The 20,104-nt window shown below is 38.0% G+C and overlaps 2 protein-coding genes across 2 annotated transcripts; both read left to right on the top strand.

Annotated features, from left to right (window-relative positions):
* Positions 1 to 9,547: 9,547 nt before the first annotated feature.
* Positions 9,548 to 9,940, top strand: LOC101722271 (tubulin-specific chaperone A). The gene has a single exon (XM_013071187.3). The coding sequence runs from the start codon at positions 9,610 to 9,612 to the stop codon at positions 9,934 to 9,936; it is 327 nt and encodes a 108-aa protein (XP_012926641.1). The 5' UTR covers positions 9,548 to 9,609; the 3' UTR covers positions 9,937 to 9,940.
* Positions 9,941 to 17,100: 7,160 nt separating this feature from the next.
* Positions 17,101 to 18,081, top strand: LOC147826510 (olfactory receptor 14I1-like). The gene has a single exon (XM_087181048.1). It carries the CDS (start codon positions 17,101 to 17,103, stop codon positions 18,079 to 18,081), a length of 981 nt encoding a protein of 326 aa, XP_087037174.1.
* The last annotated feature ends 2,023 nt before the right edge of the window (positions 18,082 to 20,104 follow it).

The raw sequence follows: 20,104 nt of genomic DNA, 5'->3' as shown, positions 1-20,104 counted from the left end.
GGGAGCCCGATGAGCCTGATGTTCCAGTGCTGGGCTGGGGATAAATGGGGACCAGCGCCTCAATGCTGAGGTTTTCCTATATAGGGCTTCTAGATGAAACAACTGAAGGACTCAGGAAGCAGTTCTGTATTTGAACCACTAGGATGAAGATTCAGCTCTTCAGAGTCAGAAAAATAAAATGCTTTCAATTATGAGTAAATCCATTTGTACACACTACATGATGAGAAAAATTTAGCTCACATGGAAGCATCATCTGCTGCTCTCCAGGTAAATCCCAATAGCAGTCATTGTTCCATCTGTCTCTGTGTTACACTCTGATTCTTGTTTTTCATTAAAGCCAAGGTTTGAGTGGATTAACATGCTGCATCTTTTCATCCAGAGGAAAGAAAGAACCCAAAATCTTCCAAACTACAATATTTTGAAGTTGAGGGTTTTTTGTGTCCTAATTTTCATTGAATGTATCAAAACCATTTTAGAAGATGATGCAGAAGGGATTTCCAAGGATCTCAGTGTGGATCACCCCATTGTGTTCTCAGGCCTGAGTTGTCCCCCTGTCTAATCTCCTTATCACTTATCCCAGCCTGAGTGGAAGAGCGAGTGCAGAGAGCACGGTGCAGACAGCAGGGTCTTCTCTCAGGACCACTCAGTGCGCTTCCCCAGGTGGGTCAGATCCAGCACCTGAGGTTCTCTGCACAGCAGAGGTGGCAGTTAAGGTGGAACATGTAATGCTTGCTCTTCTCCTTGTGGTGGCTGACTTTCTTCTTAGCTGAGAGTGATACCAAATATTTTAAAAACATGTCAATGTGGGCTAGATGTCCAGTGTTTCAGGAAATGGGCATAAAATAAACAACATATACAATATACCCAGCAAGGAAAATAACTACTTCAGCATAACAATAACAGACAAAATATATAAAGATAACTAAAATTGATGATTCACAGGTGCAGATTGCAATGTAAGAAAATACAGCAAATTAATTAAATCACTTTCAGATGATACATTGATACTTATGTTTTAGTCAAGAAAACCCTGGACTGTGAACTGAGAATACCTGTTGAACATCCTTTGCAGAGCGGCATTGATCTCCCTGTTGTGTAGACAGTAGAAGATGGGGTTCATGAGTGGGGGTACCATGGTGTAGAACATGGCAGTCAGCAGATTCTTAAGGGATGGTTTCTTTGCAGTGGGACCTAAGACAGCTATTGCTCCTGAAATGACAAACAGCAGGAGAATGGCCAACTGTGGGTAGAGGTGGAAATGGCTTGCTTTCGGGTTTCTGCAGAATGCATCTTAAGCACATTTAAAAATATGTTAACATATGACATAAACATAAAGGAAAAACATAGTAACACAAGACAAATGCTTATAGCAATGATTACAAATTCAGACAACTGGACAACTGAAGATGATATCCTCAGGATTTGAGGACTATCACAGAAATATTGCTGGATCACATTGGTCCTGGTGAAGGGAAGCTTGAACAGAGCCCCTGTGTGGAGAACAGAGTAGACCAGACCAGAGGCCCAGGAGCCAGCAGTGGCCTGGGGGCAAAGACTCGGGGTGATGATGAGCCCATAGTGCAGAGGGTGGCAAATGGCCATGTAGTAGTCATAGCACATGACCACCAGGAAGGCAAATTCTACTTCTGCAAAAACAATATAGAGGAAAATCTGTGCAGCACATTCTGTTGGGGAGATTGATGTACGACCAGTCATCAAATTCACTATGACTTTGGAAACAGTAACTGAGAAGCTGCCAAAGTCTAGGAGGGCCACATTGCTCATAAAAAAAGTACATGGAAGAGTGGAGAAGTGTATCTGTCATGATGACAGTGACAGTCACAAGATTCCCTGTTAGTGCTCCCAGATAAATCACTAAAAACAGCACACCTTGCAGAACCTGGAGCTCCCAGGAGCCTGTGACATCCATGAGGAGGAATTCTGTGAAGATGGTGAGGTTGTCCATGTCTGCCCACCTGCTGTGGTCTCTGCAGAATCAGGGGTTAAAGTGAGCTGATGATGCTACAAGCAGATTGCAGAGCACCCACTAAAACTGCAGCATGGCTCCTAATCAGAAAATCAGGATAAAATAAACAGATAAAAAAGTATCCTGAAACCAAGTGAATGTGCATATTTCTTCTTCCTTTGCCAAACTATCAATAGATATGATTGGTTAGATTGGTTCTACATGCAGAGTCTGAGAATGACACCAACGTGGTCACATGACACCAGTCTCCCCCTTCAGGTGCTGTCAACAGGTGTGTGTGTGAGCACTTCCTTTCCCTCTTTGCGTCATTTATGACATTTGATTCAGGTCACAGAAATTCCCCTTTCCTGTCGGCGATGTGTAGACTGTTCCCATCTTGTGCTCTCTTGTCTGCATGTTTTAACTTCAAACAAACAAACAAACCTCTTGAAGTATGCCTCCGAAATGCAACCTTCTGCCATGCATGGATTCTAATATGTGTTTAGGCCTCAGTTTTCTCTCCTGACCTTCCCTCTACTTCATTTCAAAGCCATTCAATCCAATCACTCCTCCAGCCAGTGTCTCCATGTTTCCCCTTTTTGTCTTATACCTCAGCTTGAGAAGAGGAGAGGAGTTACAGGGCAGAGCAGAATTTGACTTGCTGTAGAAAGGTCATCAGGGCTCTGCATGGGGAGTGCTTTGGAGCACATTTTGGAACACTCTTAGGACTTCAAGAAAGAGCAGGAAAATAGATTACTCCAATAACTGTAAGAGCCCTAATGAGAAGGTTGAGTGCAAAGAAACAATTTCAAGTGTTGAAACAGTAGGTAATATCATTGAGATGAACTAAAGTAAGGTTGCAAACCTCTGTTTAAAGCTTAGGACACCGGGCTTGTATGTGGTCCTGGAGATTATTAACATATCTTCCTAGCTTTGTATGAAAGGCATCATGGTGATACTGAAACTCCTCCCAAGATGCAGAATGATTAAAAGGAGTAGGAGCAATGAACATTGGGTGCAACCCAACTTCACAACTAAGTTTACTACATGTACATAGGGCCTGTTAGTGTTCGCCAAGCCAGATGACAGTTGCCTCAAGGACATCAAGCCTTTCTAGAGTTTCTTTGTTGGTACTAGATTGACTCAGTAATTCTGAGGTAATATTTTGTAAATAGTCATTTATTGTCTAAACAGTTCAGATAGAATGAATCAAGGTAACTGATGCCACAGCCACAGTAGTGGTCAAGGTAAAAGCAGAATTAGTTGCAATCAAAATGCATAGAAAATGCATTTGTCTGATATGCTCACGCACCTAGGTGATCTGTTTAAGAGTGAAAATTCCCATCCACTCCTGGGTGAGATTGGTGGGCTGCCAAGCTTGGGCTCATTTTCTAATTACCATAATATGAAGAATATTCGAGAGATAGTAGAATTATTCATATACTATTGTGACTGGAAACGAATACAATAACCACTATTGGAAGTATTGGTTATGCATAATGGAAATTTTTCTTCCAGGAAATATCATGTGTTGGGGTAGCAGATGATGACCACTGGAATAGGCACACTGGGTATAGTCCCTCCCACAGTCCCTTCAGTGGCCAGGAGGTAGAAGCTAAGCTCTGCCTGTATGTGAGATGGCAGTAGAAAAAAGGGTGGTTTTGTATCTCCCTATGTAACTGTGTCAAAGACAGATGAGGTAAGAATAAGAGCCCAATAAATCACACTACTTAGGGCCGGGGATTTAGCTCAGTGGTTTCTCCACCTGCTGCACAACCGCAAGGACCTGAGTTCGATCCCTGGTACCAAAAAAAAAACAAACCAAAAACAAATCACACTGCTTACTTAAAGTATATATGTCAGCAAACTCCGAAATATATGGGGTCTTTTTGTCTTTCTAATTTTGGACCTGTAATTGATCTATGTGACCTTTGCAAGAACGGTTTATGGAAGTGAAGGGAATGCTCATGCTTTGCAGTGGCTGCTCAGCTTCAGAGGTGAGTTGTTCTGCACTGCTGTGAAACCTTCTGAATCACAATTTTTAAAACTTAAAAATAAAGTGTTTTGTGCCATTGTTCCTGCAGTAGAAGTCTTTACACTATATTACACATTTTTGTTTTAATAATTGAGTTTTGAGGAGCCCATTGTTTTGCTCTATAGTGGCTTGGCTTGTGGGCTTGTGAGGATACACTTGGATGCACATAACATACCGGAGTTGAAGAAAAGTTCATAGGAAATTGGAAGTATAAGCAGGGCCATATTCTGTTTTAATTTGTGAGGGTATTCCTCTTACAGAAAACATGAAAACAAAGATGCTTCACATGTTTTATAGTTTCACCATATTGTAAGAAGTCATATATTTAATCAGAGCAGCTATCTATAGAAACATGAATAGATTTAAATTTATCAGAAGGGTTATGATGAGTTATGTTTATTTGTTAAATTTTATTGTCTTTTAATCTGTGTTGCCTCCTGTTTGAGGAATAGAGCTTAAATCTTCTGGCAGTCGGGACATGTATGATCCATTTTTTTAGCTTGATTACCATGGATGAGAAAGGAGATGACATGGGCTTTAGCCCCTTGATGAAAGAATTGATGAGAAACAAGAACATTATCCAGGGCATTGCCTTCCACTAGGGGGCCAGGAAGGCCAGAGTGAGAGCATATATGTACAACACAAAAGAGTACAGTGTGTTACTTCACAAGTTCTTGTAAATGTCTAAACTTAGGAAAGAGGGCCTCTTCATTCCATTATGCACTTTTAGAGTCTCCACAATTTATGCTGAATCAGTGAAAATATTCAGGGGTTAATTAGGGAACTATTAATTTTTAACAATCACGGCTTTCTTAGAAGTTGAATTCCTATAGCATATTAACATGTTGCAATTAAAAAGTTTTATAGAGAAAACTTGGTATCAAGGGAAACAAAGCATACCAGCATTACAATCCTGATGATATTATTTTATTAAATAATATGAAGGAACTTTTATCTAAATTTGTTATTTTTTAATAGAGTGTAATATAAGACAAATGTATCTGTCTATAGACATTTTATGTGGCATTGTTTGGACTATACAGTGTTTTAGTATGTATATAACATATGTATACATACACATAACAATCACATAAACATAACCCTGAAAAACTGTTTGTATCTTTTGGCTGGCTATCTCATGTTGGATTGAAATATATATTTCATCACAAATAATTGGAAAACAAATAAGGGGAAGCCAGATATTTGAACCTAAACATTTACCACCATAAATAATTTTAACCTGGAAGTCACCAGTATGATGTAAAGTTTTTTAGTTTTGTATCTTTGATGACATGTACATTTGGGGAACATAAATATATTTAATATACTCTGAAGTCAGAAGTAATGAGTGCCAAAAGACAGATAAAAACTGTGCAAGGATGCAGTTTTGCCCTACTTCTTGTCATTAACCAGTCTAGGTGCCTCTGCTAGTCATACAGAGAAGCTCATGCTTAGTATTAATCTCACAAATGAGAATTAAAGCCTTTGTCTGAAAGCACCAGACAGGGAAGAAAGTAACTGAGGAAAGTCAGTGTTTTAGCTTCCTAATCATCTTTGAGTAACAAGGAGCTTTTAGAAGAAACAGCTTGGGCTCAACAAAAACAAGAGCAAAAGCTCAAAATAACTAAGCAGACATATACTTTCTACAAATTATATCCTCTACAAGCTTTTTCTCAGCATATTGAATCATCTATGTTTGTTGGAATTTCCATGTTCTTTTCCTGGAAGGAAAAAAACCATATTAAATCATCTCACATAAAAAACTATATATATATATATATATATATATATATATACATACATATATATGTGTGTGTGTGTATATATATATATATATATATATCTCCATGTTTTCTTCTCTATCCTATTTACCATAATCTTTCCATAACAAACCTTGCAAAGGCCTTATGAATTTTAAAGTACTTTTCTCTCCTCCACTTTTGGTCTCAGATTGTTATATGTTAAATTTGGCTCACTGTGAAAAAATTTCCAAACACCTGAATAACTTTCTTATATTCATTAAAACTGCAAAAGAGCTCACTAACTTTGTAACTTTGGTATAAGAATGTACAATGCACAAGAAATGTTTTAATCATATCAGTTAAATAAAAATCAAATTAGAATTCAAAAGTGAATTTTTATCAATTAGATAAGATTTGTAACAAAGAGCTCTAGAAAATTTTCAGAATGGTATTTGTATCCAGCAGACAGTCTGGCCCCACATGCAATATCCCAGGAAGAATTTTTTTTCCCTACCTTTGTTCACCTAATTTTATTTTTATTTTGAGTTGATTTCCTCTATTGAGTTTCTCTTAATCCCCTTAACCTTGAATTGTTCCTCTGTGTATTTCACCTCCAAATAAGATAACCCAGTCACATATGTGGCTCCCGAAGATGTTCAAACCTCCAAGAGGCAGTACTTATAGCTCAGTTTTCTACTTTGGCTCTGGCACACTGTTGTCTGGTCACTGCAGGTGTCTGTATTATTTCCCCATTCATCAGTTTTGTGCTCTTTAGAAGAACACTCTTGGGTGCTCTACAGTTTCTGTGTGAAGACAGAGTCTCTAGGCAGAGTGGGCCACCCAAAAATAGGGGGAGAATAATGAGAAGTAAATTTCCCAGCTCCCAGTCCATGAGGCACAAAATTGGGAGAAATATATTTACTTAATCAGACCTAAGGTGGACTCCAAAGGCAACAAAAATGAAGCTTTAATTTATACTCTTGCAAGAGTGGAATCCATATATACTGATGGGCACACCAGAGTTGAGAAGCTGTGTGCTGTTATTTTTAACTCATAAGGGTCCTCTCTCTATTGTGTGAATTTGGTTTCATTTTCATATTTATGTCATGCATACCCAGGAGAAAAATTTTAAATTATTGCATACAGACAATAGGGATTGTATTTATAAAACTAATTTTTGATATCATTTTGATTGGCTAACTTGAGTGGAAACATGTCATTGACCTTAAAGACATTTTACTTTTATAAATTCATATAAATTAACCCATTGTTAGGTTATGTGAACCACAAATATTGAGAGCAGGTTTTATCTGCAACCATATATAAACAGTTTCACATGGAAATATCAAAACAGTCCAAAAAAGAAAAATTGTTGAGCTTAAACAAAGCAGCTGAAGGTGTTGAACCAGTTATTAGCACAGATTCAACAGGTAGATGGACAAAGACACATAAAACATAAACATCCACAGCACAGTTACATTAAAGTCGGTATGCACACTCAGATGTACTAATCATGGTGTCCTTGAGCCTTTGTAAATACTATGTTGAAGGTTCCTTCTTCCTGATGAATTTATCCTAATTTAGTATAATTTAATGGCTTGAGTTTTATTGTCATTAGCCTTTTTTAAGACAAAGAGTCCAATTGGTATATGGGATTGTAATTTAGAGTACCTCCCTTTGGCCAACACTTTTGGCCCCCTAGGAGGTTGGAGGTAGAAAGTACCTTACAGAGGTAGCTGAGGGAGGAGGAGAAAGCTTTTTAAATGAAGCTTTCTTTGTTAAAATAGATCAAATAGCAAATCTGCAGAAGTGGCATGCAGCATGATGCACAACTTTTACAGGAACTAAAGACTAGCTTAATTTTTGTCCTAAATGTTTCCAATCCTCCACCTCTAGACCTCTCTCCAAGAATAATGAAGAACATGTTTGCAATCATCCACCTCCAGACTTCCTGCCAAAGGAAACCAAGGGCATTGATGATGGATAACAATTAAGAGTTCAATAAATTGAGTTTTTGGAACTTTACACTTAGATATTTTTGAGAGGAATTGTATATATTGCTGAAATGATTTTTCTTTTTTAGATAAAGTTTGATCCATTTTATAGGCAAAGCAGAAGAAACAAAGGGAAAAGACCAAAAAGAAAAACAAATGGAACACATGCTCTTAGTAATTGGACAGTTAAAAGAATTCTGTTTTGAAAACTTTAGCCTTATACCTCACTGTTGACTTGCCAGGCTATTTCTTGGCCATCTATCTCCCCTCCTCAAAATCAAGATAAAGAGTTGGATGTCTTTGTTCCTTTTCAGGCTCTGAGACATCAGTCCTCTATGCTGATGTACAGCACCATATTACATTGCTATTTCATAGTCACTTTTTTATTCCTCAGTTTTTCCTCACACTAGGGACCACATGTTGCAGTGTGTCACCACGGTAGCACAGAGGATGAAAGATTACTAAGAGTTGAAGTTCAGCTTACAGTCCAAGAGGCCCAAAGAAACTGCATTATTGAGATCATCAGCATGTGAAAGTCTCAGGAAAACAGTGCCAAGCTGAGAAACTCCTGGTCTTGTATTTGAAATTCAAGGATGTGAGAACAAAAACATACAAGAAAAACATTTATGTAGGAGTTTTGGCAAGGGGAAAAACAACTGACAGGGTAGTTTCCTGCATGGGGCATATTGAACTAGTTTAATTAGGGAGAAAAGAACAAGTATTGCACAATTCCACTCATATGAATAATCTAGTACAGTCAAATTGAAAGAGACAGAAAATATTGTAGAGTGGCAGTTGATAGAGGCTTAACAAAGGCAGGAAGGAAAAGTTGTTAATAGATAGTGTTGTGGATTTACTAATGGTCAATTTGTAACACCCAACTGAACTGAATCAGCATGGTCTGGGCATGGAGGATCCACCTAAAGACTGCTACCAATAGCCTTAAAAAGAGAACTGGAGGGGAAGATCTTGGCCTGTTGATTTGCTATAAGCTTGCTGCAGATGGCTTTCCAGATGCAAACTAGGATGCTTTCATCAGAGGAGGAGCTAGAGGTCTCACTGTTGCTGGGAATGGGTACTGTTTTCATCTGGGGAGCTCTAATCTTCACCCTGAGCATCACTTCCTGGCTCCAATGTGGATCCCTCAGCTTGGTGGTAGAAATCCTTCATCTTACCAGCATAGATTTTCAGGCTTCCACCACTGGCCTTTGGGCCTTCCAGGTGTAGATCCTTAATACCGACAAGCATGAGACATTGCCATGGACTACAGGCCCCTGGGTGGACTCAAGGAGGACATTGCCTTGGACTCTAGGCCTTCATCTGGACTTCTGTGGGAAACTGCTGGGATCTAGGCACTCAGTTGAATCCTTTGGTCTTCTAGTGTGCGTTTAATCTCTTGCACTCCTTTGCATTTGACTCTTTGGGTAATTACCATAAAATAACCTTATAAATGATGTGTCTTGTATTTAATGTATTCCCTTGCTGAATCCTTCTGACTACAATAGATAGAGACTTTCAGTTGTGAAAGATGAAGAGAGTTCTGGGGAAGAATTTCCAATGTGAATGTACATAGTACTGGTGAGCTCTACACTTACACATGATTAGCATGAGAGATTTCATCTCAGGGATATTTAACCTCAATTTAAAAATTCTAAAAATTAAAGCTGAAAACACTATCCACATAATGAGAGAAAATATTGGCAAAATACATGTCTGACAAGAAAATTAACATTACAATATATGGAACCTCTTATAATTCAATGATGAAAATCAAAGCATCCAATTAAAAGTGTATGAAGACTCTCTGCCCCCCACCGTCACCCTCATGGCCCCACTGGCCCAGCACCCCTCCTTCCCACGCATCCAGGCACCATGGCAAATCCTTGCGTGAGGCGGATCAAGATCAAGACCGTCATGCTGAAGCAATTGGTCAAAGAAAAAGTGAGGCATGAAAAAGAAGCAAAGCAACAAGAAGAAAAGATTGAAAAAATGAAAGCTCAAGATGGTGAAAATTATGCCATTAAAAAGCAGGCAGAGATCCTGCAAGAGTCCTGGATGATGATCCCAGATTGCCAGCGCAGGTTACTGGCGGCTTATACTCATCTTCAGCAAATATTAGAAAGTGAAAAAGATTTGGAAGAAGCTGAAGAATATAAAGAAGCATGTTTAGTTTTGGATTCAGTGAAGTTAGAAGCCTGAAACTTTTCTGAGAATGTTTTTGCATTAAATCCTAGGGTCCATTCATTACTTTTACCTGCTGGGTGTTCGAGCAGTATGAGAATGTGTTTTTTTTTATGCAGTTGAAAATATTTTTCTTTGCATAATTTCATATGTCAAATTAATGAGTTCAACTAATAAATTGTTTATTTCATACTTTACAAAATTCTAATTAACCTTTTATCATTAAATCACAGACATTTCTGACAAGATCATTTCTTTTGGAATATTTTGCTTCATAAGCTTGAAATTAGTTATAAATGGAATATCTTCTAGATTAAAAAAAACCCACATTTTAAGCAGTTTAATTTGAATAGAATACAAATCTGATAAGAAAGAACTCACACGGTTATCCCTTCACAAAGTGTAACATTTCCAATACTATAAACAAATGAGAAATGTGTCTTTTTCCAAAAGACAGATTTACACAGGAAACACCAACCATTTAGATCTTCAAATAAGCTTATGAACAATGAAGAGTTGAATTATATTTTAAGAGAATAATAGCTATTGCTAGTGATATGCTGGAAAATGTTCAGAGACTCTTCACAATGGGAAAGGAAATACTGATTTGCAGCTTTTGCCAATTTCTACAGTTTAAATATTCCTACTATGACCAGTTTCAAGCTATTGCCATGACATCACTTAATACAGAATAAAAAGATACAAGCCAACTCCAGCATATGCTGACCATAGCCAAATGATTATCTAGACTGAATAAAGTTTCCTTTTGTCACAAAATGTTTGTCCAGTACCACTGTAAACCTATTACCTAATTTTTTAAAAAATGTATATGAAGATTGGGAGGCCCAGGATTTAGCTCAGTGGTTCCACTGCCTGCCTTGAAAGCACAAGGGCCTGAGTTTGATCCCAGGTACCAAAAAGAAAAGTATATCAAGATTGGGCCAGGGATTTATCTCACTGGTGCCATGCCTGCATCACAAGTGCAAGGTCCTGAGTTTGATCCCTGGTACCACAAAAAAAAAAAAGTAGATGAAGATCTAAGTACATATATTCCAAGGAAGATTTATAAATGTCTACAAGTGCATAAAAAGATGCTTCACATCACTTCTCAAACAGAAAGTTAAAGTTAAATCCACAATGATGTAACACTCCACACCCTGAGGAACGCATACTTTCTATGTAGATAATAACACATTGTAGGGGAGACATGCAGAAATTGCAACATTCCTCACCTCCTCAGAGTAATGAAAATTTGCACCACTGTGAAAGTGTGGCACTTCCTCATATGCTTAGGTGTAAAATTATCTTGTGACCTAAGAATTCTACTGCAAGTGAACAATTCCACTCCCAAGAGAAATTCAAGCACATGTCCACAAAAAAATCTTGTAAATTGTGTTTATAACAATTTTATTCATAATAGACAAAAGTTGGAGAGGTAACAAACATCCATCACTACATGACAGATGAACAAATTATGCTATATATAAGATATGATCATAATGTACAATGAGTGTTTAAAATTTTTAAGATTTGCTATAATAAAAGTCAGATTGCCATTAATCCCCCTCAGAATCCTCCTCCTCACTTCTAACACCTGAACACCTTTATCCTCCCACTTTCTGAAGCAGTTATGCATGTCACCTTTCCAGAGTGTCTGAATGAGGTCCGACCAAAATATGGTGACTGCTGCTGCCAAGTGTCATCCACCAAAAATGCAAGCTTATAAGAACATGACAGTGTGAAATATGCATGTCCTCTAGTCTACTTCCTCATACTATCCTCATTCCCAGTGAAACTTCCTGAACCTGGTCTTTACTGTCCACGTTCTCACCAGCATTCTGATCCTCTGAATTCTATCGAGAATTACCATCAAGCTCTGGTCACAGCATTCTTGGCCTTCTCTAGCCTGCATCTTCAAATCTTTGTAAACTCCTTCATCAATCCAATTTAAACCTTATGGTCAGGCATAGTCACAGAAAGTACTCCAATCCCAGTCACTATTTCCTGTAAGGTTGCATCTCTGGGACTGACTATATGACACCCATGATTTAAAAATATAGAGGTTTAATTTGGCTCTTGGTTTTAGAGGATTCATTCCTTGCTCAGCTGGTTCCAGGAAAGGAACATCATAGCAAAAGACTGTGGCAAAGCCAGAAAACATAGCAGGGAAATAGCATCAGAGAGGAAGGAACCAGGGACCATATATGCACTGTAAGGGGACACCTCCAAGACCCAGCCAGATACACAGAAGTGAGATTAACTAATCACACAGGTGGCTCTCAACCAAAGCAAGTTGGCACTTAAGCTTAGTAACAGTCAGTTTCTCACTTTGGAAAGATTGTCCAAATATTTGAGCATTGATGCCATTTTCTATCACCGTTATAATTTACCTATTTGCTTCTACCTTGGAATTTATGATTCATGATGTCAAATTAGTTTGATGATTCCTTATATTATTATTTTCATCTTTATCATAAACATAGTGAGACCACCTGACATGTAACAGATGGTTGCATATGAGCATGTAACACTCTAGGGTGACACAGCACACAAAGCAGACAATTAGAATGTCTAGAGTGAAGTTCATAACTAAGCAACTGAGGAAACTCATCAAGAAAATTCATGAATCAATAAAGCAAATGGAAATACACCCTAAATGAACCAAAAGAAAGACTTGCATTGCTGACAAGTGTAGCCAGAATGTTGGTTTCTTTCAGCAGAGATTCCACCACACCAGATGTATTTATCCAACTACAGCAGGAGGTGTTCCCTGCCACCCCATTGTGCCCTGTTCACACAACAGATAGTGAAAAAAGTCATGTTATCTAAAACAAATTTAGCAAGAGAACTTGAGTTTTCTGGGCAACTGTAGGCTTATAAATAGGTTGTGAAGCTGTACTATCCAATGTTTGAAATAGATTTCTTATTATAATTTCATTTACATTTATGCATAGCCAGTATAGGAGCATTCTGCAAAATGATGGGTTTATATCTAAGGCCAAATTTTTCTTCATGCTCTTTTACAATTTAAGAGTTATAGACTAATGTTCTCTTTCAATTATCTAGAGAGTGAAAATAGTAGTAATTGAATCTTTTTCCATTTATTGCAATATGAACTTGCCCTCTTGTATCCTTCACAGTTCAAATGTATCCTGGAGATACATAGTAGAGTCCTTTTTGTGGGATGCTTAGGGCATTTGTTTCCATCATTATGTAAGCACTAGTTAGGTACATGTTGGAGGCTCCTTTATTAAAGCATAAGATAAAATTGAATACTACTGAAGACCACAAGACCAGGATTATGAATTTGTCTAAGTGTTCCATTATCTTTCATTTTGTTTTCTTATTCAATTTCTGGCATAAGTTAATTTTTAAATCCTCAATGTAGGTTTTGCCTACTGCTAAGTTAAACCTAGCAATTTGAAGGTGTGAACATAAATGTCTAACCCTAAAGGATCAAATACTACACTTGATACATACATGAAATCTGTTAAAATATGAATCAGAGAATCTTTAATATGAAAACACTTCTGAATAATAAGATGCTGTGATCAAGAGGTTCACACCCTGGAGGCAGGTTGTCCAATGTAGGGGTAACGAGAGATGATAGAGTCTTTAAGAAGTGCAGCCTATGAAGAGGTAAGGGAACTATGGAGTAAAATCCTCAAAAAACATTAATATAGTTCTCACAGGAATGCACTGTTTAGCAAAAGAGGAGGTTCCTTCAAAAGACCAAGTTGCTGGGACCAGGACCCACTTTCCCCACTCCCTTCCTTTATCTTTAGTCACGTTGTTCATTCTCCCCCTCTCACTCTCTCTCACTTCCTCTCTCCCTCTCTTCTCCCTTTCCCTCTCCCTCTTCCTCTGCCATTGACTGCTCATCAGTGCCTCTGCCATGTCTTTGGGCCTTCAAAACCATTTGCTACATAAATGCACTTTAAAAATAAAGTATTGTGGTATGTTAAGGAAAAAGCAAGCAAAGACACATCACATGTAGAGTTCTCCTAAGCTTCCTGAAGAAGCTATTCATTACAAAGTCCTAGGTATGCATTGTCTTTCCATGTACAAACTTAAAACCTACACTGAGGACAAGGGAGCTCTGTGACAATAGAGGAGAGGATCCTGGGTCCATGAGCTTGGGCATGCTGTGCAGGAGTCATCTGCTTCCAAGGAGAAACCTGGCCAGGGGAGTCAATGAGTTTGGATGAACAACAAGAAAAATACTGCTTTGCTTTGATATAGGATTAGAAAGGGGAGCAGTTTAGTCATACACTCATTTAATCCTGATAATCTTAATTTATTCCACAGTGACAAGAAACAACTTATGATTTCTTAAAGAGTAATTGAACATAGGGAACTGAAGCAATATGAATGAATTTATCACACTCTGATTTTAGTTTTTCTAGCCCTTGGTATGAGTCATGCATAATTCTGTAACATCATGTATTGGTTCTTTGGAAAACTTCAACCCACAGAGTGTTGTCCCTCTTCCAGTCACAGCATAATGATGGCAAGGCAAATATTTTAGGGATTTACTATTATGTAAGTAAATTAATTTTATAATAGATTGTGAGCTGGAAAATTCACTGAATCTCCAGTGACCCACAAATGGTATCTGAATGCTTCCTCTTTATTAAGTGTCACACACATAAACTACTTCTAAAGACTCCATTTGAAATTTAATTAGCCTCAATGGTGTGGCCAAGAATGCTCACCAATTAGAGGCTAGAGGAAACAAGGGATCACCAGGTCTCCAGAGCCCTGGAAGTGTGACCCTCACATGTCTTTGGTGGACACTCGGTAGGCTCACAGGTATTTCAGAAGAGGGGCTGCCTTCACAGTCAGTGCTGGGAGTCTCACTGAGAAGTGAGTTCCATTAAGTCTCTTAACACTGAACACAAGAAACATTGATGCTAGTGAGGTTAGAATCATTACTCCACTGCTCAGGTAATTTTCTACATGTTAATTACTGTATTTCTGTTAACATTAGTAATGTGTAAGTCACACACAAGTATCTATGAAATACTTTAAAATCTTAAGCTAATGTAACTATTTCAGCCACATATGAGGTATGTGTACTATAAAATAGACAGATTATTCCAGATTCTACACTTAACCTTTACCAATTAGTTGAGCAATCAAATGGTCCAGGAGGAGTTGTGTTTCTTTTAAAGCCTAAGTCAAAAGATAAGAAATATAGTGATTGGAAATTACCGTGGAACAGAGCATCAGGCCATGCCTATTTAATAATGATGAGGTGAATTATAAAGAGTAATGGACAAATGATCAAATGTATAAGAAGATGAAATTTACAAGAGCATTTCATTGAAATCAAACCATACTGTTTAAACATAGTCTTTAAATTAGCAAAAGAAAAATGGTTGAGAGATCTATTGTGTTCACTATTATGCTCAAGTTCATGATAACTGGAATTCATACAAAATTAAAATGATAATGGTGCTTCTTTAGACAAATTGTGGTATTTCACCCATTTAATAACTTATTGCAAATGAACTGTCTCACTCACTCTGTTGTTCACATTTTAAAATTGTGCCTAAATAATTTCAACACATCACTGAGGAAATGAAAAGGAGGAGCAATCTGGATTTCCTCTTCTGCATAGAATCAGGATCTGCTGTGCAGAATGAAAATGTAAGGTGAATCCAGCTCAGGAAAACATGAGAATTTGTTTGCACTAAGAGGAAGGACGTATAATAAGATGAGATGGAGAAGGAGACTAAGGGTTCTGATGACCCCTATCTGTCATTTTGACAACGGAAATAAAATCGTCATAGTGTGGTTTGCATCTGTGATCCACACCATGTCAGCAGTAGCAGCTTCATCAATTACTTTGGTTTCATTAATGACATTCTGTGCTCAAATGATTGTCTTTTTATCGCAAATATGGCTAACAGAAGAAACCACATGTAAGTCAAAGAATTACCAGATGAAATCATTCCTGTAAAACATTTTTTAAAACACTCAAAAGCCATATGAATGTACCAGTGTAAGTAAATCACTATTATTATGCTCATCAAAGGCAGTAAGTGGTAAATCTTTTTGTAATGGCATGGTAATTATCTACAAAGTATTACAAATGCCAATGAAAATATTTTCAATTTTATAAGAAATCATTTCTCTTTTTACCAATGAAAATAAAATATACAAAGACTAGATCACTCACTATGACTAATTTAAATAAAGAAAAAGAAAATTACAGGTAGTTTTTTTTATTATTTGGAGGCTTCAAAAACAAGCAGAGGTGAATGAATTAAGGTTAAAATAATTTAGAATAAAGAGATTTTAGAAAAGCTCTAAACTCAAGCAGAGGGGAGGTCTGCAGACAAAGTTGTCATCTCATTAAATATTAGAAACAATATCCAGCAGAAAGTTGTATCTTGGAGGAGTATTTCAAACAGGTAATTTTTGATAAAATATGCAAAGAGGTGTCATAATGAAATAGGAAATATACTGCCAGTAGGAAAATAGAACATTTACATCAAGAATAAAATCACACCTTGCATACATAATGATGCAAAGAGGGAAAGAAAGGGCTCACACGCTGGCCTTGAAGAGCATCTGAAGTGAGACAAATGTGCAGTGTGACCGGCCTGGTGTCCTTTAGATCCAAGTCCTTGTTAAAGGAAGCTCAGGTTCATGCATTAGATCTCTTAGGGAAAGCAGAGGAGAGCATCAGCCACAGAAGGACCACATCATAGTCATTCTCCAGTTAAGGACTTAGAGAATGAGGAGAAGATGTGGGATTTTCAAACCCAAGGGCTGAAAGAGAAGCTCTCATAGAGTACGTGTAGAATCCCCACACAAAACTGAAGCAAATGGGAAAAATATTTGAAATGTCCAGGTAAAACTTATGGAGTCATTTTGAAAATACTGAAAAAATGAAAGATTGTTGGAACTTGGTCTCATTTTAAATACTGTATTGCTTAATTCTCTCCTCCTATGAGTATAGAAATTAAAAGGTATCAGCAGTTTGGGGAAAGAAAATCACAACAGAAATATATTCACTAGATTTCAAGATACTTTATTTTATCCCCTTATTGTCTCCTGAGTTCCTGATTGCAAGTCACACTGCAGGTCTAATGGGTGCTCTGCATTCTGCTTTTAGCATCCCCTCCTCACTTTAACTTCTTACTCTGCAGAGACCACAGCAGGTGGGCAGACATGGACAACCTCACCATCTTCACAGAATTCCTCCTCATGGATGTTGCAGGCTCCCGGGAGCTCCAGGTTCTGCAAGGTGTGCTGCTCTTAGTGATTTATCTGGGTGCACTAACAGGGAATCTTGTGACTGTCACTGTCATCATGACAGACACACGTCTGCACTCTCCCATGTACTTTTTTATAAGCAACATGGCCCTCCTAGACCTTGGCAGCATCTCAGTTGTTGTTCCCAGAGCTGTAGTGAATTCCATGACAGGCAAAAAGACCATATCCCTGGCAGAGTGTGCTGCACAGATTTTCCTCCATGTTCTTTTTGCAGCTGTGGAGATTGCCCTCCTGGTAGTCATGTCCTATGACCGCTACATGGCCATTTGCCACCCTCTGCACTATGGGCTCATCATCACCCCGAGTCTGTGCTTCCAGGCCACAGCTGGCTCCTGTGCCTCTGGTCTGATCTACTCTGCTATCCACACAGGGGCTCTGTTCAGGCTTCCCTTCACCAAGACCAATGTGATCCAGCAATATTTCTGTGACGTTCCTCAAATTCTGAGGATTTCATCTTCAGATGTCCAGTTTTCTGAATTTGTACTCCTTGCTGTAAGTGTTTGCTTTATCTCAGTGTGTTTTGCCTTTATGTTTGTGTCATATGTTAATATATTTTCAACTGTGCTTAAGATCTATTCAGTGGAAGCCCATAATAAAGCCATGTCCACCTGTACCCCGCAGCTGGCCATTCTCCTTTTGTTTCTCATGTCTGGGGCTGTGGCTGCCTTAGGTCCTATTGCAAAGAAAGCATCCCTTAAGAATCTGCTGACTGCCATGTTCTACACCACGGTGCCCCCATTCGTGAACCCCATCATCTACTGTCTACGCAACAGGGAGATCAATGCTGCTCTGCGAAGAATGTTCAATGGATTCTCAGTGTTTTCAGTGAAAAACTTTTTGACAAAAACAAAAATCTCATCTATCATTGGAAAGTAGTTTTATTCATTAATGATGTATATTCTTAAATTGTGATCTACACCTGTGGACTGTGTATTTTTAGCTGACTCTCTGTTTTTGTTGTGTGTATGTGTCTCTGTATATATTTATTATTGTGGAGAACAAATGTATATCTCAATTTTCTTGCTCAGTACTTTTTATATTTTTATACCTTTCCTGAAACATTAGAAGTCTGGTCTATATTGACAAAATGTTTTGAAAATATTTGGGATATGTTAAGATAAGAACAAAGGCAGCCTTCACTGGGAGCAGGGCACGTGTTATGTGTTCCACCTTAACAGATGCCTGCGCTGTTGAGAGAACTTCAGGTGCTGGATCTGACCAACCTGGAGAAGCGCACTGAGTGGTCCTGTGAGAAGACCCTGCTGTCTGCATGGGCTCTTTGCACTCGCTCTTCCACTCAGGCTGGGATAAGTGACAAGGGGATTAGACAGGGGAACAACTCAGGCCTGAGCCACAATGGGGTGATCCACACTGAGATCCTCACAGGCTTCCTTGCTGCATTCGCTAAAAGCCTTTTGATTCACTCAGTTAAAATTAGGACACAAAACAAGTGAACTTCACAAAATTTTCATTTTGGAAGGTTTGGTTTCTTCCTGTTCTCTGAATGAATAGATCCAACTCCATGCTTTATTTACTCAAATATGTACATATACAAAAAACATCATCACATTGTAGCTTGGAGACAGATGAAAAGGTAACTGTTCTTGGGATTTACCTGGGGAGTGACAGGTAATGCTTGCATGGTACCTTTTTCTAATCAAATAGTGCATACAACTGCATTGGTTGCAAATGGAAAAAGTTTTATTTTTCTGACACTCTAGAGCTGATGCCAAAACCTAGAGGTTAAATTAAGTACGGTGCTGGAGATTTTGTGTCTCAAAACTGAATCCCAAATTTGCCTAGATTTTTGTCCAGATGCCCTGGCTAGTAAAACCTCAGCACTGAGGCTCTGGTGCCCATTTAGCCCCAGTCCAGCACTGGAACAACAGGGGCATCAGGCTCCCTGGGTCTTCTTACTTATTGCTCCTCCCATTAGCAAGTGGTGTTTGGCCCCATGGACCTCCTGTCATTCAGGGCTCACATCCTGGTGAAGGTCTGTATGTGGCTCACCCTCTCTGATGCCTGAGATACCTCAGCTTTCCATGTTTCAACACTGAGGAGGCTACATCTGTTCTCCTGCTTTATCTAGGTATAGGTGACAATTATGTATTTAAATAAGGTGCAAATCTGATTCAATTTCTGTATCTGTCATCAAATATTTCCTCCATCCAAGCTAATTAAGATATCCACATTTCTTTTTAAAGTATGTTTTCTGGGTCATCTGCATAGCTGCTTTCAAGGAAAAATATTCTTTTCTAATTTATATTTAAATGGCACTGTTGGGAAAGTAGGATATCAACAATTCTGAATGTTTGAATTTGAATTTGTTTTTGCCCTATTTTTGTCATTATTTAGATTTATGTAGATTTTTCTGTTGAGATTTATTTTCCTACAGATATTTGAGTGAACAAGAAGATTGATTTCTAATTTCCATAATTCATTTATACATATCTCTATTTCTTCTTTGTTTTGACTCTCTACCTAGAACCTATGATTTTTATTAATGGATTTATAAATTTGTAGATCAGTATTTTTCAGTCTTTTCAATAAAAATACTATTATGAGTAAGACTTTTTCAGTTATAACACTGAAGTCCTTTACACTAGGAAATTTTCATTTCTAGATTTTTTTTGAGTAATTTTATGTATTTATTTATTCATTTACAGATAAGAATCATAGTCATTTGGAGATAGGTTGTCATTCCTTAAGGTTTACAAAGTGGAATGAGACTATCCAGTCTATCATCCATTCCGCTTACCATTTTTAAGGGTGCACATTCAACATCTACTCTTTTTCAGCTATTGAAAATGCATCATGCATTACTATGACTGTATATTCACCATTCTGTGCAATAGATCACTAAAGCCAAATCTTTCTGTGTAGTTGAAATTTTGTACAT

The sequence above is a fragment of the Heterocephalus glaber genome, unplaced genomic scaffold, assembly GCF_053883595.1.
Source record: "Heterocephalus glaber isolate CG9 unplaced genomic scaffold, H.glaber_assembly_v1.0 deba00001466, whole genome shotgun sequence".
In the NCBI taxonomy this organism is placed as follows: Eukaryota; Metazoa; Chordata; class Mammalia; order Rodentia; family Bathyergidae; genus Heterocephalus; species Heterocephalus glaber.
The sequence above is the reverse complement of the archived record's forward strand: the minus strand, read 5'-3'. Positions and strand labels throughout refer to the sequence as shown.

What these genes read in the sequence shown, in the direction of transcription:
- LOC101722271 (XM_013071187.3), top strand. Translation starts at nt 9,610, where the DNA reads ATGGCAAATCCTTGCGTGAGGCGGATCAAGATCAAGACCGTCATGCTG.
- LOC147826510 (XM_087181048.1), top strand. Translation starts at nt 17,101, where the DNA reads ATGGACAACCTCACCATCTTCACAGAATTCCTCCTCATGGATGTTGCA.